The 25,362-nt window shown below is 39.5% G+C and overlaps 1 protein-coding gene across 15 annotated transcripts in view; it reads left to right on the top strand.

Moving 5' to 3' along the window:
- The window catches only part of LOC149263928 (serine/threonine-protein kinase TOR-like), a 489,849-nt gene that overhangs the window by 427,311 nt on the left and 37,176 nt on the right, over positions 1-25,362 (top strand). Inside the window, exon 56 of one of the 15 annotated variants that reach the window (XM_089426937.1) lies at positions 22,267-22,404. The exons of 13 other annotated variants lie outside the window; for them this stretch is intronic. In XM_089426937.1, coding sequence (XP_089283063.1) covers positions 22,267-22,303 — 37 coding nt within the window. In that variant the 3' untranslated portion in view covers positions 22,304-22,404. Of the gene's footprint in view, positions 1-22,266; positions 22,405-25,362 lie in introns of those variants that run through there. One more of the 15 variants, XM_089426879.1, reaches the window with a different exon arrangement.

The following is a 25,362-nucleotide window of genomic DNA, read 5'->3' as shown; positions in this document are numbered from 1 at the left end:
TAATTTCAAGTACTTCGACTTTTCTGATTCCGGACTCTGAACGAATGATAATTTGCTTTCTTGATTCATAGTACTGAAGCTTGTCTAATAGTTAACTGTAATTTTGTGTAGTTTTATTTCAGATTTATATGCTTCATTTTTATGACTGAGTAGACGACGCTATTAAAATGGCAGATGACAGTCCTATTGTAAATGGTTAAAAATTGTATGGAAATGGAACACTGGGAAAGGTAGTAGTTTTAGTTTTGTCCAATACGATTACTTAGTATTAGCATTTCTCTTGGAATAGAGTTTTTGTTTTGAAGAAAATCTCGTAGAAAATTTAAAGGATAAATTAGTAAACTTATTTGCATAAATTTGTGCATATCATCAAGCTTGAAAAGTTCTGTGATCATGAACCTGGCACTGTCTCAGATGGAAATCTCCACATGGGCACTTAAACTGCCTCCCTTCCCGATTTGTTTAGTGATTTTAAATCTGTAGTCCCATTGATCTATAATTTGGTTATTTGTGAACATTAATAAAAATATATTATTTCTATAAAGTTATAAATTCTCAATTTCTAGTGTTTAGCCTATGCTATCACTGTTGTCCTTGATCTAGGACCACTTTTGTACTTGCTAGGACCTTCAACTAAGTAAACAAATTGGTAAAAGAGACTCAGGTATTTCATGTCAATATAATTTCAGATATTTGCTAAAGCTGGTTATTAGCTGTTTTATAACTGGCTATACGTTTAGTTCAATGGAAGGTCATTTTGCATGGGCTCTTATCCGGTTATAACAATATATTTAATAACAACCATAAGCATGATAAATTTTCTGAAGTGCTTTCGTATTCTTTTAATGGCCATGTTGCACTGGCTGTTACATTTGAACATACTAAAGATAGGTTAAGCAAGATAGCTTACAACAGTAACAAATTATCTTAAAGAACGTCAATATGTACCTTGACAAAAATGTGGAAAACTAATAAAATTTGGCGGAATTTATCCTTCATAATTGCCTTATGCTTAAACAGAATAATGGGAAACAGAGAAAGTGTAGAGGTTCATTCAAAAGTTATCTTAAATTGCATGCCTGAAATGGTTCCAGGGAAGTCATTGGCATTATGTGCTTTTAATAGAGCTTCTGTATGCCAAATCCAGACTCATATTTGCAATTTGTGTTTTCTTCTTCTTTCTTAATATTGAAAGTAAACAATTATTATTATTACATAATATAATAATGATGCTTTAGATTTTAATGTAAATACTGATTTTATTTTACTTAGGCCTTTTAAGGATGTTAAATCCGTGGGGAACCATGGCATATACCAGAAGTTAGAACATAAAGGAACAGTACAGTCAACCGCATAAATACTAAATGGTCCAATGAATTTTGAAAGCCATGGCACATCTCAATGATCTTACTAATAAGGATCGTTGGAGGCTACAGAGGGGTTACACTCAAGCATCTGTCAAATACTTATAAACAGAAGATGAACCTGAATAAATTTATTAGTAACTTAAGTTTTTCTACAATTGATTCTCTCACTATTTTCTATGTATAAAGGACAATATATTTAGAATGAAAAGCGGCTAGTTTGCTTCCTATCAAATTGTGCCAAGGAGCCTAAAGCCTGGTAATTTTCTCAATCACCCAGAGCTTGTTTCATTTCATTCCTTATTTCTTGAATTTTTCTCCTTATTTCTCCACTGGCCAACCCCCAGAATGTGACTGAGTTGAGAGAACTTTATAAAATATTAGTTCATACTCTGAATCACTTTGTAGGTGATAATATATATAACTGTTGTGAAATAATATATATTTTAATGTGCTATAAAAGTGCCTCAAATTCCTCTGCCGAGAGCAACTGTAGTGTTGATCTGTGCAATCATTAAATTCAGTGCTCAACTGTATAAAGGTGTGACATTCTGCCATATGTTTTGTCATGGCAGGAAACCAATAAGTTAGCACACTTCCATCACCTGAAGGAAGAACTACTTCTGAGTTGATTACTTCTGACTTTTGGAATTTCAAATTAGCTAATACATGCTCCAATCAGTGGAGGCACCAACATGTTAGAACCAATAGCAAACTGCTTGCAATTTATTGCCAAAGTTGTCAATGCTGGTAAAACATACAAGCTAAAGATTCAATCCATATCCTTGTAATATATTCAGGGTATGGATACAGATGACCCCCTTAAATGTTATAGTCAGGTTGAGGTATGACAGTTATGTTACCGTAACATTTTCGTTTTGGGGATGTTATTAGGTAAATAAACTTTAGATGTCTTACCTGAGGGGCTAATAACCATGCACTTCTGCATTATCCATTTTTAGAAAACCCTGCATTAGGACAAGGAGGTCGCGTGACCACCCTCCTTGACCTCGGTACCAGTAAGATCCGCCTAGCGGGTAAAAATAGCAAAACTATACCCGTTTTTAAATGTGAAGTTGCAAAGAAATTGGTGTATTAAAATTCGGTTATCCGCCTCAAAATAAAATTCGGTTATCCGCCTCAAAATACTTTTTTTTATGTATATACATTTTATTTGTGTTCAGGAACCATTACTATGGTAAAGACGTATGAGCGACGACGACGTGATCAGGCAGCATCATCACCATTAATGCCGCCACCGTCGCCATCGCCATCCCCCTCACCCTCGTCACCGCCAAGGCAACCGTCAACATCAAACGCTCCAACGCCAGAGTTGACTGTGATAATATACTCTTTGGAGGCCTTATTGGAGACATTAAAGGAATCAGCTAAGGCTAAAAACAAAGAGGAGTTTCAGCATGTAGCCACCAGTTCAGCGGAAATACATAATTTGGAGCCCAGAGGATCGAGAGAAGACATCTCTAGAGAGCTTCAAAAAATTAGACTCCCAGAATTTTCGGGAGGTCGAGCTGGTGAACGCACTGAGGCATGGTTGGAAGGGATGAACCGGTGCTTTAGGTTAAGGGAATATTCGCCTTCAACAAAAACAAAAATTGCCGTGTTTCAACTAAAGGAAAGTGCCCTGATTTGGTGGGGAAACCTGGAAAAGCAGCTACACCTTACATCAGACAACGTCCCTTGGGATCTGTTTGAGGAAAGGTTCCGCGCGAAGTATTTACCTCCATACTTTCAACAGTAGCAAGCCAGAGCCTTTCATACACTAATTCAGGGAAGTAAAACGGTGGAAGAGTACGAAATAAGGTTTATGGAGCTGGTAAAATACATTCCCTACTTAGACTCTGATGAACGTCAAGCCGAACGCTTCATATTTGGGTTAAACCCTCGCATCAGAGCCTTGGTAAGTATGTGGAAACCATCATCGGTAGCCGAGGCAGTCGAATGTAGCCGTTATGCAGAAGAACACCTTGGAATCAAAAAGGATATAGGGCCAGCAGGGCCTTTACAATCAGGACTTCCAGGGAAGGCTCCCCGGACCTTTTTCAGAGGAGGTAGCTCGAGGCCACCTTACGGTAACAGGTTTACCCCAAGTATGGGGACAAGAGTTCCCATGGCTGTAAACACTATAGCTGCGGAATCGTCCAACACCAGACCATGGGCATCGCGAGGGACTACCGGTAGAGGAAGGGGTGCGAGAGGAACCAACATGGGAGGACGCGGCTCGTTCTCTAGAAACTCACGCCTTGATTCAAGAGGATCAGCGCAGCTCAATTGTTGGGGATGTGGGGGGCCGCATTTCCAGCGTAACTGCCCGGAAGCGTCATCGGATATATTGCAAAGGACTGGGAAGGAGCCGATATCAGCCAATCGTAGTAATCATAGAATTCATGCAGTAGTCAACCACGACCAAGCAGCCCATCAATCCACTGTAGTGGAATCTTCAGGTATTATCAATGGTGTAAAACTCAAAATCTTATTTGATACTGGTGCCACAGATAGTTTCATTTCGTCATATGCATTAAACAAATGTGGGTTGGCAGCTCGTAGACAAAATGATTTCCACCAAGTGGAAATGGCCTCAGGAGAACTCCAAACCGTGGGCTTGAGTGTGGATCAATGCAAAATTGACCTAGGGGTCTGTTCGACCAAACTAAGAGTCTATGTCACAGCCTTAGGGACGTATGACCTTATCATCGGTATGGATTGGCTGGAAGCTCACCAAGCTTGGGTGGACTGTTATGGAAAAAGGATTTTAGGCGTAAATGATGAAGGCGAAGTAATCCAAATTCAAGGAATCAAGAGGGAAGTTTCCTTACGCTACATCTCGGCAATGCAAGTGAAACGTTGTTTAAGAAAGGGGTGTCAGGCTTATGCAATTCACGAAGTAAGCCAGAAAAGGGGCCATCCTTAGAACAATATCCGGTGTTAGCCGAGTTCCCGGATGTATTTCCAAAGGAACTACCTGGATTACCCCCGGTAAGAGAATTGGATCTCACTATTGAATTAAAGCCAGGTACCCAACCAATCTCTAAAACGCCTTATAGAATGACAGCTCCAGAACTTCAGGAATTGCAAATCCAGTTGAAGGAACTACTCGATATAGGGCTTATTCGGCCCAGTACCTCACCTTGGGGCGCTCCTGTAATTTTTGTGAAGAAGAAAGATGGATCCTTAAGATTATGCATAGACTATCGGGACTTGAATCGAGCTACAGTAAAGAATCAATACCCTATGCCACGGATCGATGATCTTTTCGATCAAATGAAAGGAGCTTCAGTCTTTTCAAAAATTGATCTTCGATCAGGGTATCATCAGCTAGGGATTTCTGAAAATGATATCTCTAAGACAGCATTCCGGACACGTTTTGGGCACTATGAATTTACTGTGGTACCATTTGGGTTAACAAATGCGCCAGCCGTATTCATGAATCTTATGAACAGTGTTTTCCGTCAGTATCTTGATAAATTTGTTCAAGTCTTTTTAGATGATATTCTCATCTATTCCAAGAATGAAGAAGAGCATAAAGAACATTTGCGGTTAGTATTGTCCTGCCTTAGAGAACGTCAGTTATATGGAAAACTGTCCAAGTGTTCCTTCTTTCAGGAAAAGATTCATTATTTGGGTCACATCATATCAGGTGAAGGGATTTCAGTAGATCCTGAGAAGGTAAAAGCGGTCATGGAATGGCCAATACCGAAAAATGCACATGAGATACGAAGCTTTATGGGCTTAGCAGGTTATTACCGGAGATTTGTGGAGGGATTCTCCAAAATCGCGAAGCCAATCACAACCCTTCAGCGTAAAGGTGTTAAGTATGAGTGGACCGAGGAATGTAATAAAGCATTCTCTGAACTTAAAAGACTACTCACCAGTGCACCAATCCTAAGAGTCCCTGATATGGGCAAGGACTTTACAGTATGTACTGATGCATCCAAGCAAGGGCTGGGTGCAGTATTGATGCAGGATAAGGGAGTGATAGCTTATGCTTCCAGAAAGCTAATACCTCATGAAGAACTCTATGCTACTCACGATTTAGAATTGGCCGTTGTAGTGCTAGCTTTAAAGATCTGGAGACACTATCTGGTGGGACGAAATTTTACACTTAAAAGCGACCATCAAAGTCTACAATATCTGTTCACCCAAAGAGACTTAAATGCCAGGCAAAGGCGATGGAGTGAATTCCTAAGTGAATATGACTTCGGAATATCATATATTAAAGGAAAAGAAAATGTAGTAGCCGATGCCTTAAGCAGGAGACCCCGGATATTTTCTCTCATACCCATTAAAGTGGACTTAAGACAACGAGTACTAGATCGTCTTATAAAAGACAGCTGGTATTTAAAGGTGAGGGCAAGTCTTGAGGGGATTAAGGCAAAAGAATCTAAGTTTGAGGGTTATGAATTAGAAAGCGATGGGATCTTACGATTCCATGGAAGGATGTACATTCCTGATGATAAAGATCTTCGAGATACCATCCTCAGGGAAGCTCACAAAGCAATATACTGTGCTCATCCTGGAGTAGGGAAAATGTATGCGGATACCAAGAAACTCTTCTTTTGGGCAGGCATGAAGCGTGATATCACTCAGTTTGTTGCAAAATGTATGGAATGTCAGCAAGTAAAGGCAGATCATTGTCACCCTGCGGGCCTCTTACAACCCCATGACATACCTATGTCTAAATGGGAGACCATCTCTATGGATTTTATCACTAGACTACCTCTTACTTCTCAAAGACACAATGCCATTCTGGTAGTGGTGGATAAATTAACAAAAAGCGCCCATTTTATTCCGGTAAGAGATACTTATGATGTTGCTGACGTGGCTCGAGTATTCATAAACGAAATTATCAGATTTCATGGAGTACCTAAGAAGATTATATCCGATAGAGATTCGCGATTCACTTCCAGATTCTGGACATGCATGCAGACAACCTTAGGTACTCAGTTAAATTTAAGCACGGCTTACCATCCTGAGACTGATGGGCAAACTGAAAGGGTGAATCAAGTACTTGAAGACATGTTGCGAATGTATGTAATGGATCAGCAATCCCACTGGGAAAAGTATTTACCCTTGGTTGAATTCGCATACAACAACAGTTACCACAGTTCGATTGGGATGCCTCCATTTGAAGCTTTATATGGCAGACCGTGCAGAACACCGTTAAGTTGGGACAGGTTAGAAGATCGAGTGATAATAGGACCAGAATTAATCCATGAAATGGAAGCGCAGGTCAGCCAGATTAGACAGCGATTAAAGGAAGCACAGGATAGACAAAAGAGTTATGCTGATGCTCACCGATCTGATAGGAGGTATGAGGTAGGGGACCAGGTCTTCGTCCGCATCAAACCAAATAAAAGTACTATTCGATTCGGGAAAGGGACAAAGTTGTCACCCCGATTTATAGGACCGTTTAAAGTCGTGGAAAGAGTTGGACCTGTTGCCTACCGTCTTGCCCTGCCATCTCACCTGCATAGAATTCATAATGTATTTCATGTTTTTGCATTAAGACATTATGTAGCTGATCTATCTCATAACATCCAGTGGAAAGAATTGCAGGTATCGGACGAGGGAGTCGTAACGGTCGAACCGTTACGTATACTGGAACGTAGAGTTCGTCAACTGAGGAACCGCCTGGTGGACCAAGTTAAGGTCCAGTGGGACAAGTATAGTCCTGGATCAGCAACTTGGGAGAATACAGAAGACATATGTCAGAGATACCCTAGTTTATGTCCATTTTGAAGAACTTTACACTATGTTTAGTATATTTACTTCACCACTGTCAGAGACCCAAAAACATTTGAATGATTAGTGATAAACATGAAACTTTGTGGCATAATATATGTTTAAATTCCTGCTGGTACATGGATACCAAAATAATATATGTGTTTAATTCCTGCTGGTACATGGATACCAAAACAATATATGTGATTATTTTACTAGATCATAAATGCTGAAGTAAAGTTAAGGCCGTTAAATGATTTTACTTCTAGTAGAAATTAAAACAATATAAATTTGTTTTATTTATGCATGTCCAAAATGAACAACTGAAATGGGAGACATGAAGTGAGTACATCCTAAAGAAAAGTCAGAATACATGCATAGAAAATGACAAAATTATGTTGTGCTCTAGTATCATATGTAAATAATACCTAAGTTATTTCGAATATGCTGATGCACATTTTACAAATGCATGGGTAAGTGTGAGATTGCAGGTAAACATGCAGATAAACTATGATTGCAGATAAAGGATCCAATTTTCGAGATGGCCACGTGATAACAGAACCTCAGATCAGTTAAAGCTCAAAGTGATTCTATGATAGGGTAGTAGCCCTAATCTTACTGGAGGGGTGGAGGTATTACCCACCGTTTATCCTCCGAACCCTGGAGACATGGGAGGACTGTGCGAGTCACGCTCCCCTAGACGTGTGATGATGACTGCCGGATGCCTACTGGGAATCAGGTCGGTATAGCCGACGCTGTTACCTTCGTGTTATGAATGGTTAGGTCAGTAAGATTGACGCCATGGCATACTCTAGTAGAGGACGGATAGGATGGGAGCAGAAGAGATTAGGGAGGATAGGATGAGTTTGAATAGCTTGGGGACCTGGATAGAAAAGGTCGTGTCCATTAAATCCTTGAACCTAAAAGCTCTAACTTCGGGACGAAGTTTTCAGAAGGGGGAATGTATGTAACAACCCATTAATAAAATTTTAGACCTTAAACTTTATAAATATATATCTATGTATTAAATTTTATAAAGTATATGGTTAGACCTTATAAATATGAATTTATAAAATATATTAATTAACTTATACCATATATAAATTAAATGTTATGATATATTAATTAACTTTATATCATATATAATTTAAATATTATGAAATATATTACTTAACTTTATATCATATATAATTTAAAGGTTATAAAGTATATCACATAAAACTTTATAGCATTATAGTGAAAACGTTATAAAAAGTATCAGTTATAAAATGTTATAACATATACAGGAAATGTTATAAGCGTAAATATCAACTACCCTAAAAAGAATCTATATATGTATACCAGTTCATTATAAAGGGGGTGGAACCAGCTAAGTAGTTATTACAGAGCGCTGAGGACAGTAAGAAGATGAGAGAGCCATCAATGCGTGGGAGGCGGTGGCTGCAAGTGGGAGGGCGGCCACCGCCATGCCAGGGAATAAATAGTGGAGACCTGAACCTAAAGGGGGGGGGGGGGGGGAAACCAGAGAAGTATAGACTCATCAGCAGGAAACCAGGAGAAGGGACTTATCAGTGGAAGAGTTTTAAGTGATCTGAGTTCTGGGCACGGAGGGACGGAGAGCCTCTGTGGAGAGCTTTTCTGGATTGAGCAACCAGGTTGCTCTGTCAGGTTGCGAGGTATTGGCCTCGCGAAAATTGAATCAAATTAACCACAGCGCAGCAGATTCACCAAACAGAAGCAGGATCAGCAGCAGTTGAGGTATGTACCGATTTAATGTTCAGGCTTCCGTATTTCAAGTTATAGTTCTGTGTTTGTATTTCAGGTTATAGTTCTGTGTTGGATTGGTTTTTACACATTTTGAGAATCCAAGCCTATCGCTCTTGACACCAAGAACAAAAGGGGAAACAAACTGCCATTATTATAACCAAAGCTTGCACAAGGGATTTGCTTTCTAGAAACCCATTGTTTTGTAGTTTTTGTGCAGGCTAATTATAAGTGCAACCAAGGAGGGTAAGAAGGAATGAAACACTGCTAATGGAATCCAATCTTTTGAAGGCTAAGGGAAGGTAGAGCTAAGACCATGGTGCAAGGTGCTTGTTACCCACCACCTATGGGTGACCCCATAGGAGAATTTTTCTCCTAGATTTTCAGCCAGCAGCCAACAACCTTTGATAGCCACCAGTGTAGTTGATGTTGTGCCAGATGTCTCTGCTCTCTGAGCCAATCATATGTCCTCTCGCCCATCTGTCGAGATTGTATGTTCAAAGGTGGGCCATCTAATCCTGAAGGTATGCTTTTTCATTATGTAATTGGGTGTTTATGCTTGTTTTTCTTGGGCACACTTGGGTATGGATTACTAGGTGGCTTGGAAGGAGGAAGAGTTTTGACTATTGTCCTGTTCCCAGATGTCTCCACTCTTTGAGCCAATCATATGTCCCCTCGCCCATCTGTTGAGATCGTATGTTCGAAGGTGGGCCATCCAATCCTGAAGGTATGATTTTTCAATATGTAATTGGGTGTTTATGCTTGTTTTCCTTGGGCACACTTGGGTATAGATTACTAGGTGGCTTGGAAGGGGGAAGGGTTTTGACTATAGTCTTGTTCCCTTACCTTAACTAGGGGGTTAATCCTCAACGCTAGTGCCATGGAATCTCCTCTACTGGCTTACAACTTTAGGATGGGCACTACTTGGGAAAATGGTAACGTAGTCCCTCTTTCCCATTCCACATTTTTCACTTCCCTCTGCACATTACATGCCCTTTTTCATCATCTTCCCTCTCTAGTTCCACATGACCACTACGTCCACGGAGCTCTGGTGTTCCTTCCCCTTGTCCATATGTCTGGGTTGACCCTAGAACAATGCCCTGGAGGCTGATGTAGCTAAAAAGAAAGATAAAAGCATAATGTTGCTACATACAATAGGAAATGTACCACAAAATGCAAAAGATGGCTAGGACAATAAAATTTAACACGTGGGTAAAATCCAAACATGATGTCTACCCCCTATCATTATGGCCATCACCCTGGTTCCTAGGGCCCCTATGAGCGCCCCCTACATCGTTAATGAATCCATGTATGTCCCAACCCCTGGTGGGCAATGAACTGCCCCACCTTAAGGGGATAATTACTACTATATCATACACATCATGCTCTCATCCCATGGAGCCCCAAGCAATAAAATAAAGAAAAATCAATAAAAGGAAAAAGGAAAATGCAGAAGCGTGGAGAAGCAAAGGTCCGGTAACTCATGTACCACAATTGGTCCCTCCTACATTCATACACCCAAAAATGTGGACATCCATCATCATTACCACCTATGAGCCCATGTCATTTGGCCTTGAGACCCTTGTGTCCCGATCTAGCTCATCATGCACGACACCTACCCATTGAAGGATGTACCTTGGACATGTCCTTCCCTTTAGGGGTTGGGAAAACCTAATAGGGTGGTTCATTAACTATTCCTACCAAGGGAGGTAACACCATTACATGCTCAAAGCCCCAAATCTGGAGGGAAAACCCACTATGAAGTCCCCCACTTCTACCCTTGATTAACGAGCTTATTCACTCAATATCATTAATGATTATTGTATCTAAAGGTGAGGAGACACATTGGATCTTATTTAGGATTGGCAGGGGGTTCCAATTCAGGCTTGGCCTCCCTATACGGCATCCAAGCCCACCAGATGGGTCATACCAACACTTGTAGGGGATGCGTTGAGAGCCATAGGTTTCCATCATGTGACAAAGCATTATCTCATGCCATGGGCAGCCTCAACACTTTCAACAACTTGTTCATTACCCACATTATATGAGAGATGATGCACTTGGACCAGTAATGCCCCCAACTGACTTAGCATTGTATATAGGGTTTGGCAACTGATCCGTGACCCAAAGGAGGTTTATCTCATCATTGAGACATGGGAGGGCAAGCACCATATTCCATGCCCTCATTTGAAGCAACCTACAAGCTTATTCTTCATTAGGATACCCAATAGACCATTTTGCATGCCCTAGAGCCACTTTGGAGCACCACATGATTTTTTACTTGGAGATCAAGGGGTTAACTCCTTTGACCATCATTCCTGGAGCCTTCTTCTTCATCATGGCACCTGAGGACTCAATTAGGCCTCCCTAACATCCCTCCCACACCATTGCTACATCATTTCAGCTTCATATTGGATGACTTATCTTACACTTTATGGCTATTTGGTGGGCTTGTCACCAAAGTTATTATTATTTTGCACATTAAAATGAATTTAGGGGCATCTTAGGCCAATTCAAACTCTTAGAGGCTCATATAAATAAAGTGAGACCTAATTTGTATCAAACATCATCATCACACTTGGATTTCTCTCTCTTGAGAATTTCACACTTCTTCTTGGATGTCTATTGGAGCTTCTTTGATGCATTTCTATCTTTTTGGGAGCTAAATCTTTTTCTTTCTTGGAGCTGCTATCTTGATCTTGGATTGGACATATCTCTTGTTATCTTGTAAATGTTTTTGTTGAATATTTTTCATATAATGATGTCTAATGTGTGGAAATTTTGCAACTAGCTAGTTTTTCTTGTGCTCTAATTATTGAATATCATTGTAAAAGTTGTTAGATTGCAAATCTGTGCATGTTACTCATTGATAACAAATAGCTGAATGTTCCCAGTAGATTAGAATTTGTTTTTCTTCCATGAAAGTCCATTGATATTGCATGGGTAAATGCTAAAGAGTGATAGCTAGGGTATCACAATTTAGACTCCTTGAAGATAGTTTTTAGCTGGATTTCGAATCACATAGACTTCATAGCCCAAGGATAAGGCACTGATCCAAGCATATTTGGTGATCACCCTCATTTCTCTACTATTTTTCACCTTCCAAGATTTTTTGGCCCCTTCCCTAGACGGCCAACTAGGGCCCCCTACGAATTGCATTAGAGAGTTGTTGCAAAACCTCTTGGACAGGCTACTGCATTGGTGTCTCTTCTAGTGTTCCTCCAAATTTGAGGCAATCCCCACAGTTGGTTTGTGAGAAAAGTCAAACCCTAGTTGCATTCCATCTTGAACGTCTTGGTGAGAGGTCTCCATGAGGGTTTTTGCACATAGTATTTAGTGGAATAAATCATTTGAAACCCTTTCTCTACATTACCTTGACCTAGTGAGCTCCTTGGAGGGTCTCCTCCTATGGTTACTCATAAACTCTAGGTCTTGTGTGCTGCCATTCTAGGTCCTTCTCAAGAATAGTGAAAGCTTATATAAAGGCATATAGTCATCTTACAAAGCTTCTTGAGAGGTCCTTGTCATCTTTGGAGCCTTGACCTTGGGCCTCCTTATCCTCTTTGGATATCATTAGCCCTAGGTCTAAGTCTTTCTTGTAGTGCCTTTTGTTTCTCTTGAAGCATTGAGCCTTTATTTGAGCGTCTCCTTTGAATGGGCCTTGGAAATCACATCATACCTAGTCATTGATTCTATCAAACTCCTCCCATCGGTGAATGTCTGTAAAGAGTAGGCGGCACTAACTGAGGTGACAATGGGTCTTTGTCCCATTGTTGTCATTTGGTCTAGTAGTCGTCCCTTAGGTACTTGTCCTAGGACCCTTGCTAGATTGTGTGGCAATAGAGCCAAGAGCCAAAACCATGATGAAGCCAAGTTAGCAGAGAGAAGTTCAGTTTGGATAGATTGAGTAGAGAGATAGTTGTAGAGGATGCAAGAAAGCTCTAGAGCCAATCAAGGAAATGTGAAATTATATGAGGATTTAGGATGGTGTGGGAGTAGTTTTAGCTCAAAACAATTGTGAAATACTAGTTGTATACATTTTTCTTGTTTAATGATACTTCAAATTTTATTCCATTCTCCAATTCAATTTTTTTTGGGTGTATTGTGTAGTTGTGTGCATGTTTGTTGCTATGAGTGTTTCCATTGTTGTTGCTATAAACAGAGTCACCGAGTTCGGCTACTTTTTCTTATGAAGTTTGAAATTCATCAAATTTGAAGGAACCATGAACATGATCATTCAAATTCACCCTTCAAATTCGGCTAGATAGTAAGCAAATCATTTATGGTTATTATCGGATTTAAATTTACACGTGAATTCATTCTTTTTAACAAAAAAATTGTTAAAGATTAACTTATATTTCAAAATAATTTATGTTATTTCATTCAACTCAAAATACTGGGGTCGAGCACAAGGTACATATTTTTTACGAGTAAAAGTTGGTCAAGCAGTACACCCTTTCTACCGTAAATTTCTCAAGTTTCAATTTCTGCTGGATTGTAATGTAGTGATGTGAGTCGTCTTGATTAAACTCATTAAAATGGAGGAGCATCCCCAATTTATGGCAAGCCACATCACATCATTAGAAAGCATAGACAACAATAGAATATCCTTTCGAGTTCAGGGATGGAAGTGGAACAGGGAGATTTAGATCATCTATTTTTTATTGGAAATAAAATATTTATATTAGTGACCTGCCGTGTAATTCTTTAAAGTTATAAATTAATTTAAAATTATATAATAAATATATAAGATATAATAGAGGTATAGTTATAGAATTATTTAATTTAAAAATTATATATATATGAACTTTTTACGAATTATATTGTTGTCGAATTCAAACACAAACACGAACTAGGTGACTATGGTTATAAACCAACTAAACTTGCATAAATAACATAGATACTTGAGGTCGAAAATTTTGAGGACTAAATTTTTCTTCGATAGAATTCATTTTAAGTTCCATTGTATAATTTTGACTTACCCACTAGATATGAATCATTAGCAACATTATCTGTTGTGACTTGCACAACATGTTACCCACCTATATCATGGATGAACTCATCCAATTATTCACACAACAATATGACATCTTTAATATGTGTAGATACATCAATAAATTTAATAAACGTTGTTCCCTTTGGTACCAAGAAATTAGGGAGGCTCTTGGCCGTCCTAGTTGTCCAACCATCAGACATCACTATGTTGAAGAAAAGGGTACGAAGGAGATGTTTTCTAGTGCATTTGCACTTTTTTCCTAGGAAAACACTTTATAACACCTTTTTAGCTATTGGCATTATTAGTTTGATTAAATTCTTGTTATAAAGTCACTTTATGAGGTACTATGTTGTTAATTTTAGGTATGTTCTATGCTTAGAGCAATTTATTTCAATTTTCATTTTTAGCTCAATATCTTTTCCAGATTAGCAATCACATCAGCGTTAAAGTAAATTGCAGATAGAACATAAACATAAATCGTAGAAGGTAAGCCAAGACAAGAGGACACAAGATGTGGCGCTAGCTAAGGACAAACCCCAATGTGGGGAAACCCTTGATCAATTCTTCTTTTATGTTCTTCAATAGTTCAACAGAGAGAGAGAGAGAGAGAGAGAGAGAGAGAGAGAGAGAGAGATAGTACATTTACAACAAAATAACACTTTGACTTTTCTAGATAAGAGCATAGATCATCTCTAGGAAGATGATACATGAGATCAGTTGAAGACATGTTGCTTCAACTGATTCTCCAATGTGACTCCTTCACCTCTCATTGTGTTGCATCTCATCATCATGCTGCACCTCACCGTGTTGCAACATGCTGCACCCATCATCACAATGCTGGACCTCATGACTGCTGCAGCTTATGTTGCACTGCTGTCCCATGTGCCATGTTTGAACCATGTTGTCATACTGCATGTCTGATGTGCTTGCAGCACCATGCTTGCCACTGCTATCCATTCTGTCCATGGTAGTCATGTTGTCCATGCTTGTTGCTGTACCATGTGCCTTCTGCCATGTCACAGCTGTTGTCTCACTTTGCCTTGCCATACCTTGCAATTGTCCCATATGTCTTAGCATACCTGGCTATTGTCCATGTGTCTTAGCAGCGCCATGTCACCTTGTTGTCCCATGCATGTTAGCAACACTATGTCCTTATTGTCCCGTGCATGTTAACAACACTATGTCACCTTGTTGTCCTATTAGTACTGTTGTCCCAACATAGTTGCTATACCTTGCTGTTGCCCTATGTGACTTTGCAACACCATGTAGCCTGCTGTTCATGCATCTTGCCAGCACCATGTAGCCCAGCGGTATATTTACTTTGCTGCACTAGTTTGTAGCACCATTAACCTTGTTGCCATGTGTTGTTTCACCACGCTACACTACTACACTGCATCACTGGATAGGGCATCACCCTATAGCTCTTATCTTCCATACAAATCAGCAATGAAGCCTTCTAAAGATTGTGGTTCCCCAAGGGGATAACCCTCCATACCTGCACTATTTCTTTAGGCCTTGTTTGACTGTGGTTAAGGCCACACTATCCCTTCAGCTCCTTCATATTGCAGCTAAGGTCACATTGTCCCTTCAGCCCCTTTACATTGTCTAGGGCAGCCTCCACGCTATTCCTTTGACCCCTTATATTGCGGCTATGACTCCATTGTCCACACAGTTGTTCCTTGGCCTAATCTGCCCAACATTATGCACTTGGAACAACCCTTACCACGCTGTCACCTACAACAAGCCCTCACTACAGACCATAAACTTGATTGCATTAGGGCTGAATTAGATCAGCGTTTAGGGCTGGATTAGACCAGTGTTTAGGGTAGCCTTTAGGTCTGCGTTAAGGCACCCTTTAGTCTGCGTCTAGGGCTGCCTTCCATCTGCGTCTAGGGCTGCATATTTTCCAACATCTAGGGCTTCCACTCCTAGATTTCTCTTTCACTAAAACCCAAGACAAGTGGAGAGAGAAATCAAGATAGAAGTGTGTGTGAGAAATGACTCTCAAGTCATCTCCTTTTATACTAAAATGTTGAGCACATGTGGGGTTTATTTGGTTGCTGGCTGACCTTGACAAATTATCTTATAACACAAATAAATTCATAACTCCATGAATACTTATCAGAATCAGATGACCTTTAGATCAATCCTACACCTCTCAATGAGAGGGATCCAAGAAAAATATTAGTTGCCATAAATAAGATGACCTAATGGAGTTTGGCCCTAGTTGCCAATTTTAACATATGTACTATGTGATTTTCAATATTAAAGTCATTTTATGTTTGTAAGTTGACTTTATGTCGAGAAAAAGAAGTACAAAGTACAAAAACTACATTAAAGTGACTAGGGAGATCATTAATGAGGGAGACCACATGAAAAGGGGGTCAAGTGAGGGGAAGATCTCCACCATTTATTTAGAGGGTCGAGATGTAATCCCAGCCCTTGATCAAAAGGTTTTGGGGTCTCCTATCTTAATGAAGCTAAAAAGCGAGAAAATAGTTGAAGCTCTCATTCTTCATGAGCATTTGTTGGAGGAGAACAAGGAGAAGAGGAGATATTGTTGAAGCAAAAGGGAGGCTGAGATAGCTAACTCACAACAAGGAGTCCTCACTATAGGCTTGAATCTCATGCAGGAAGAAGCACACAATTCTTGGAGGACTGAAGCTTAGGCTTACTAATTTTGAGGAAGAGGGAGGCAGGAATAGACCAAGTTATAGGTTGGAGTTTCAGGTCCAGGAATTTAGGAGCAGTGCAAATTTCGGGGTCAGTTTTGTCTGGGCTGTGGGACTCTTTTCCAGGAGAAGTTCTTGGTTTGACTACATTAAAATCAAAGTAGAGATTTTTGGCTGCTAGTTAGAATTTTGTGACTGAAATTCTGTAATATCCCTAAGGGAAAATTAACAGCAAATATGCAAAGCAAAATAGACAAACACGCCATGAAATCAAAACAAACAATTAGAGCATGAATTTGCATCCAAACTGCAATGTGTACTCATTTTATTAATGGAAAGAGATGTACAAGGTGTTGGAATGAGTGCACCTGGGCTTGCTATAGGCAAGCTAGCAAAAGCCCAAAATGATCAATGAATCACCCTCCTCTAGTTTGTTGCTAATTCGGCCCAAATGCTACTTTGTAGATGCCCATAAATGTGTTGCTGCCTAAAATGATTTGTTGTTATAACCCTCTCCACTGCTCAGAAAATTCTAGGAAATTAATCCCAGACTCTACTCAAGAAACCCAGAATAACCCTTGAAAGGTTTTGCCAAAGTTTGACCCCGGAAATTCGACCCTCTTGGCTGGCTCTCCTGCTGGGAAAATCGACCCACCTGAAGATTTTGCTATTGAATGCTCCAAAAATTTCTGCAAACCATGTTAGAAGGCTCCCCAAGCCTTCCCTCCAAGATTCCTCCATAATCTCCCCTCACTCCTCAACTTCCCGGAGTGTCTCTAAATAAGATTGCACAGTCCCTACGCTATTGTAACTCTCCCTACTGTTGTAACTCGACTCACTGTTGCTGGTACGAATTGGGATGAAGTAGAACTCCCTCCTTGGGCTGGCACTCGAAGTCCATCAAAGCAAACATTGGGATTTCCTCTTGGAAACACTCGGTGTGCTGAAGAGCACATGCAGACTGGGCTCACTGTTCAAGCGTGCTATCATGCTATGTCAAAAGACAAATTCAAAAAATGATAGATGATGAGAAAAATGGGAGCCCCTCCTTCCTTTTGTCGATTTTCCTCCAAGGTTGCCCATGTGGACCCACATCGAATTTCCCTCGCCAATTTCGCTCCATTGAGAGCGTACTCTCCATGTGGGCCGAAATCCCCTTGTGGTTTCCCCTTCATCAATGTTTTTAAAACCGGAACCGGTGACTGGACCGGTCCACCTAATGAACCGGTTTACCGACCGGAACCGGTCTAACCGGCACTGGTTTGGTCTAAACGAACCGGTTTTAAAAAAATACATTAAATAATCAATTTTTAATGAAACAAAACTATTTTTAAGATGTAAAACCATGATTCCAAGCCAATAGAGACAAAATATGCAAAGTTTGCTCATTTATATACCATGTAAAGGTGAATACATCAAAATGGCACCGAGTGCAATACATATCATCAACAAAATAGCAAAATACATAACAAATGAGGCTCTAAATGGCCTATAAAGTCCAAAAACATTGCTGCAAACTATGAGGCCATTGGCCTACTACAAGTCTACAGTATACACATGATCAATCATCAAGTTCATTACCACTACTAGTAGTAGACACAAGATCATCATCAGGAGCTACATAGACATCATCTGGTTCAGAGTCTGAGGATGCCTCAGCCTGATCTGCAACCTCAGTATCAATGCCACCAATGACAATAGAAGTGGACCTAATGGAAGCACGAGTTTGTCAACCTGCATGACTAGTGCCTTCCATTGGTTCCTTGCCTTTCCTTGATGCCGCTATTGATCCTGGTTCTGATGCCACCACATAATCTGCTTCATCCCCCGCCAAAGCCATGTCAATATCAAAATCAGCCTCAAACACAGGTTCTTCAGTCTCCTCCACCCATTCTGATGTTGGATCAATATCGTCCAACACAATGGGATCTAGATCAGGAGTTTTTCTTATCATTTGGAGCTCTAATTGCATTTATTGTTTACCCCCAAACCATGAAATCCTGAAAACCATTAAGTCTGCTGAATTTTGAGTGAAATCTAAAATTCTAGTTTCTCCATATGAAATCCAATGAGGTCGAAACCACTCTCAAACATCCTAAGTCATTTCATGGTAATGTTAAAAATTTAAGTAAAAGGATGAAAATGAAAATTAAAGGAAATGTCACTTTTACTTTAAGAATTTAACATTACCATTAATTTCCAACATTGTTAGGGTTGAAACACCCTTAGCCCCCCCCCCAAAACCCCTCAAACACAGTCAAAAACATGTTTTTTTTAACTTTATGGTGGTTGTGCCTAAAACCGGCCGGTTTAGGACAAAACCGGCCGATTTTGTCCTAAACCGGCCGGTTTTCACCGGTTAGGGCCAAAAATCGGGCAAATGAAGGGTCTGACCGGGTTTTTAGGCCGGTTCGGACCAGCCAGCTAGCTAACCGGCCGGTTTGACCGGTTACCGGTTTTTCTGAGCGGTTTTTAAAACTATGCCCTTCATTCAACCAAAGTCGCAATTTTTCCATCGAACTCTAATGTTGGGGTGCTTCTCAGGCCAAAAATCAAATGTGTGTCCCCTAAGCCCACTTCTCCTAAGTGAAACAATATGATACACCAAAATTGAGCAAAATTTGATATTTACTTAGTGAAACACTAAGTAGGAATATCACAGACCTCCCTGCCAAAGCGTTGCTTGTCCTCAAGCAACTGCAAAGAAAGATTTTGTAGTATTTGTTCCCGCTCCTAGGTGGCATCCTCATCTGGTAGATTCCTCCATCAAATCAAAAACTCCTTGATGACCTTGTTATGTAGATGTCTCTCCTTGGTGTCCAAAATGGCCTCTGGTTCTAACACTAATTGCCCTTCATTGTCCATAGGGGGTAGCTCTGTAGCAGCTGTAACCTGTTGTCCCAGTGCCTTCTTTAGGCAAGATGTGAAAAATGTTGCGCACCCAACTCCTCGGGGGTAGCTCCAGCTCATATGCTACTCCCCCCACCCTCTGAGTGACACAAAAAGGCCCATAGAAGCGAGGTTTGGGCTTCTTGGCCCCCATTTTCTTGAGCATAGACTGCCTTTATGGTTGGAGCCTCAAAAATACCAAGCCCCCTACTTCGAACTCCCTCTCCACTGTGCCCCTGTCTGTATAAACCTTCTGTTGATTTTGGGCCATTTGCAGGTTGTTCTTCAGAGCCCTCAAGATATCTTGGCTCTCCTGTATCCAGTCTTTGGCCCTTGGGGCCTTGCTATCTCCAAACATAATGTCAGCAAAAGATAATGCATCATAACCATACAGAGCTCGGAATGATGACATACCTATAGACATGTGATGCGTAGTGTTGTAGCAGTATTCACTCAAGTGTAACCATCGTACCCACGTTCTATGTTGCCCTGTCACATAGTTACACAATTAGCCCTCCAACTACTTGTGCACTGTTTCTGTCTTCCCATCCTTTGGAGGGTGGTAACTGGTACTGGGGGTGAGCTCAGTACCCACCAATTGGAATAGCTCCTGCCAAAATCCACCCATGAACCTGTTGTCCCAGTCACTGACGATGGTCTTTGGGAGACCATGTAGCCGAAACACCTCCCTGAGAAACAATTTGTCCACCTGTGAGGCCGAGTACCGAGCTGGTATGGCAAAGAAGTGAGCGTACTTCGTCAAGCTGTCCACCACTACAGAGATGTAGTCTTTGCCATGGACTGTGGGCAGCTCGATAATGAAATCCATTGATATGCTCTCTATTGAAATTTCTAAGTCTAACCCGTTACAAATTCTTCCTGTACTATTTGGTTTATTTCACCTACTTGTTTAATTACTTAACAAGTTATTTACCATGTAAATACTGAAAATAAACACAAGTACAGTATCAACATTTACAAATCATCAACTGAAAGAAAACAAGAACACAAGTGTCACCGTTATTTTTGGACCAATCTCCCTAGAAAAACCCAATGCGGGAAAACCAGTGCAGCTATTCAGAGGGTTATATTATTACGTAGTTTATCTGAGTACAATTGGGTGCCTAAACCGACTCACCCGATACAAAAAAATATACGGCAACAATACCTCTATATCCAGAAACAGGTATTTAGAAAACCTGCCCCCCGAAACCCTCTCTGGCACAACTGAAGCTCAGCATTGGCCCTTCTGGCGTCTGTGTCAGCCTCTTGCTAACCTGCGTCAGCCCCAGGACTCTCTGTGTCAGCCCTTTGAGGCATTGCGCTGCCTTTAGGAGCCTCTGCATCACTCCCTCTACCCTCTGCATGGATGACGCAGTCTCTTTAGGCTTTGCGTTGCCTCTGCTAGGCTCTGCGTAGCCTGGACTGACTGCTGCTCTAGCTCTCTCCACTTCTTTGTTGGTCTCCCAGTATTGCCCTTGCCTCTCTGCCTCGTACTCACTGCCCCTTGCTGCTGATCACTGATTCAACTTTGCTTAGTGTTGACCACTACGTGTCAACGGCCCGTAGCAGTACACCCCCTTTTTTCGCAAAAGGGATAGCGCCTGATCGACGTGTCCATGTTGTTCAGCTATCATTATCAACCTGATTATGATATTATAATGTAAACCCATTCTGCATGTGTATAATGTAAATAATCTCAGCAGATCCATGTCGTGTATGTAATTTCCTATGTAAACCTACTTTTCTAGTGATGATCTACATTCCGAAAGGTTTTTTGTCTCACCGATACATTCTCGAATGGTCGGCATAGTTTTCTTTCAGCCTTACCCCAAAGCCGAAATGTATTTTGTCACTGGGATCTTAGACAAGTCCTAGTGTTCTAGATCGAGTCTATGTAAATAATCCTGACTATTTGGTTAGGTTATATTACTACAAATTGCTTGGTCTGTTGGATTATATTTGTGTCGCAGAAATGGGTAGTCTGTGAGGGTCTTTTATAGATGGGTTTTCCTCGTTGAGATGTAAAAAATATGAAAATTATGATGTAAAGTGTCTTGAGGTTGGAAAAATAATTTATCCCTTCATAAGTTAATTAATTAAATTTTATAACCAAAAAATAATTAAAATTCTAAGCCAGAAATTTAATTAATTCTAGGTCCTAGATAAATTTAAATTCTTCGAAGGAAAAATTCGTCGGTCCTTAAAAATTAAATTTAAGAGGTTCCGGGACTAAGGTAAATTGATTATTTTGCTAAATTTTAAGCCTCTGGTCCCTGGGGGTTAAGTCAAAGTCAAAATTTTGACGAAATTAATTCAAAAATTTAATTTTTGAATTAATTAATTAAAATGCATTTAATTGAAAAATTCGAATTTTCTCAAGAATTTAAAATTTCGAAAGATGAGATTGAAAGAAATTTTGATCCTCATCAACGATCGAGATTGCTTTGACGAGGATCACTCGGACTAGCCGTTGGAGGATTCATCTTTAAATAGGAGGTCATTTGTCAATCAATTCATCCGATCTTTGAATCGTGTACTAAGCTCTCAAGCTCTCTTGTATACTTTTTTAAATTAATACAAAAGTCTTTGGGGTTTCAACATGATGTAGTGTTCCTCTTCATGAATTTATGGTAACATTTTTTTAATTTATGCTTAATATTATGTGAAAACTATCAATCAATAGCTCTCTTAGAATAATCTGAATACAGGTATCTTATTCAGTTGGTTGGATCTAGGGTAACATTTTTAATTTTGATTGAAGTAGCAGGTATCTCTTCTTCTTCAGAATTTTATTGTTCTATTTCTCTACTTGATCTGATGGTTGATTTAGTGTTCGCAGAGGATCTCTCAGGTTCTCATTGAGCATTTGGGGATAGTCCTCGGTTGGACCAGCCAACTCTCAACACATATTTTCTGAAGAACCTGCTTCATATAAGCCTCAAGATTTATCTAAAGATAATCTTTTTCTGCAGGGTGTTTTTTGGCTAGTACCTCTCTAAAATTTCAAAATCTTTTAAATATTTTGAGGAAATTTTGATAGATCTGGCTATTAAGAGCTTTAGATTATCAGATCTCGGAGTAGAGTTGGAGTCATACTCTTTAGATCTAATAGATCTTTTAATTATTTGTATAGATCTGTTATTTATTTGTATAGATCTATAAATTATTTGTATAGATCTGTTATTTATTTGTGTAAATTTGAAATTTTGTAGCATAATTTTGAATTTTAACACTTGGGTTTTTGGGATTTTCTCTATTTTTGTATGTAAAGGGTACTGGGTTTTTTTTTTTGTTGTTGTTTTTAATTTTCAGATTGTTTGCAGGAATAGATTTGAGAAATTAGCCAAGAAAATCTTCAGATCTGAGCAAGATCTAGACCCTGGAGGGCAGGATCTGGGTTCAAAGATTGTTTGCAGGCATAGATTTGAAATTTTATCCAAAGAGATATTTAGATCTGGACTCAGAAATTTGTTTGCAAGGCCAACCATTAAATCTTTTGCAATAAATCTAAAAATCTGAAGCAAAATAATTTTGTCAGAACAAGGGTTTCTAGTTTTGGGGCTCCTAAGCTCAGATCTGCCTTCTGCTAGCCCAACGCTAGTTCTATTGGCCCTGTGCTAGCTCTCATTGGCCCTAGATTCCCCTTGCTCCATTTCTGATTTGAATATTTAATTTTCTGAAGCTAATCATTGGTGGGTTTTTACAGAAATTTTGGTAAACAATTGTGTTTCAAGTATTGAATTTTTTTGGCAACTTGGGCAGGTGATCTTAAGGCCTAGGGCTTAAGGGGGTGATCTCTAAGCCATATTTTCCCTCATTGTTTGTTACAACAGTCATATACCTTTCTAATAGTGGTGAAAAACACATCTAAGTGGTTTGAAATTAACTAAAGAAATTGCTAAATACATTAATAAGTCATTTATGTTTGATGTGTATAAAAAATATGGCTTAGATCTACATTATGGGTCACTGTTATCTTTGAATAATTTTGTTTCTAACGTTTGAAATATAACAGTGGCAAAATTTTATGTGGGTTAGACTAAAATCAGTTCCTAAGTTGTCTAATACATTAAGGCATTAATTTCTTGAGTTGGGCATTCATCATTAAGCTTATTTCATGTTTTAATTGTCGGCTATAATAAGTATATCAGATCTGATATAATTATGGAAATCACATCATAATAGGCTGAATTTTTTTTATAATTCATGTGGGCAAGTTTGGAAAAATTTCCGGAAGTTTTTGGCATAAAGATATCATTGATAGCTTACTGTTTTCATCATCATATTCTTGTTGTCATAAAGTTTTTCTTACTGCTATCTTAAAAACTAATTTCTGAAAATTATGTACTCTGTCATGGAATTGTGATAAAATGCATATCTTTTGTTTCATAAACTGAGTATTTTTCGAGCATCTGATATTAATTTGTGAAGACGGTTTTGTTCTCTTTGAGCTATAATTGCATTTGAAAGAATTTAGAAGATTTGAAATAAGCTTGTGGTCTAATTGTGATATTGTTAAGAAGTTTATCTTTCAATCTTTGTCTATGGAAGTGAACATTCATTTTGATAATTAAGGGCTTTGATATATAACTCTGAATTAGATTGTAACATAAGAACTTTTCATCCTTGAATCTAACTTCATCTTATCTTCTAATCATCTCGTGCATTTGCATATTAAGTTAGTTTTGCATAACTAAAATTTACTTCCAAGCATAAGCTTGGTCGATAGAGAGATAGGTATCCATCCATCTTTGTTTGAGAAACCTGCTTTTAATGGTACTTAAAATGGTGACCTTGCAATCATCAAAGCCACAGCTCTTTGCAGCGCCGAAGGCACCGGGTATGTTAGATTTTCAAGAGAGGTATCGTTAATCACACCTTAATATGCTTCATCTTATCTTATTTCTGCCAATTACTACGAAATCAGGCTCAATATAGACAGGATCGAAGGGTTAAAACTTAGATAGGCATTAAATTAAAATTAACCAAGATTTTTGCATCTCATATTAGCTTTAGTATCTGCACTTCATATAAGATAATCATTCATCCAAGTAGCAGTTGCAAATCAATTATTTGGTCCTAAATTCCGTAGCAAGATAGTTGGCTCCATAAGGCACTGGCATCAATTGCTTAAAATCTAATCAAATCCTATAAATCTTGGTAAATCTAAATCAAGTACTTGGTCGCTCCTCTGTGTCTCCTGAATTGGCTGGTTTCCAACTAGTTCTCCTTCATTCTATTTTTGTAGGGTCTACCCCCCTTAGCTTGTTGTAGGTAGACAGCGTAAACGGAGAGATTGGGGATCAGGGTGACAGCCCCCGATCTGAGCTGTTGTCGCGGTGCCTAAACATTCTGTGCGACAACACTTAGCAACCCCACTCTAGCAAAATGAATGACTGATCACTTTGGTGTGTTTTCCAACTGACTGTCAAACCTCCTCTTATATTTTTCTTGTTGGTCGATCAATGGCTAAGATTAGATTTGGCTTGATCCATGACTTTTGGAACCTTCTAACCCAGTGTTATATTAATACCAATTAATATTTTATTTTTCCTAAGTTTAGACTTAAAAACTTCATTAAAAATATTAATTATTTTAATATCTTCAAAACCGGATACAATCTGTCCAAACCATTTCTAGGTCTTTGAAATCTCATGTGCTTTAGCCTCTCCACCAATTTTCTTGGCTAGAGCACATCCTATGCTACCCCAAATCAACATTCCTCTTAGCGAGGATTGTGCTCTAGTAATACTCCACACTCAGTATCACACTGATTATCCGGCACCGGTCTCTGTGCTGATGCTAGGCCTTCCTTCCCAACATCATCTGCACTGCTGCATCTTGTACTGCTGCCCATGGCCCTCCCACTACCATTGCTGCATTCGTATGACAACTCCCTCTACATCCGTGTTGCTACTAGTCCATCTTCCCAGCA

Source organism: Pinus tabuliformis, chromosome 6, assembly GCF_031772625.1.
Source record: "Pinus tabuliformis cultivar Carrire ecotype Pingquan chromosome 6, CPIR1, whole genome shotgun sequence".
Classification (NCBI taxonomy): Eukaryota; Viridiplantae; Streptophyta; class Pinopsida; order Pinales; family Pinaceae; genus Pinus; species Pinus tabuliformis.
This window is presented reverse-complemented; position numbering and strand designations above follow the sequence as displayed.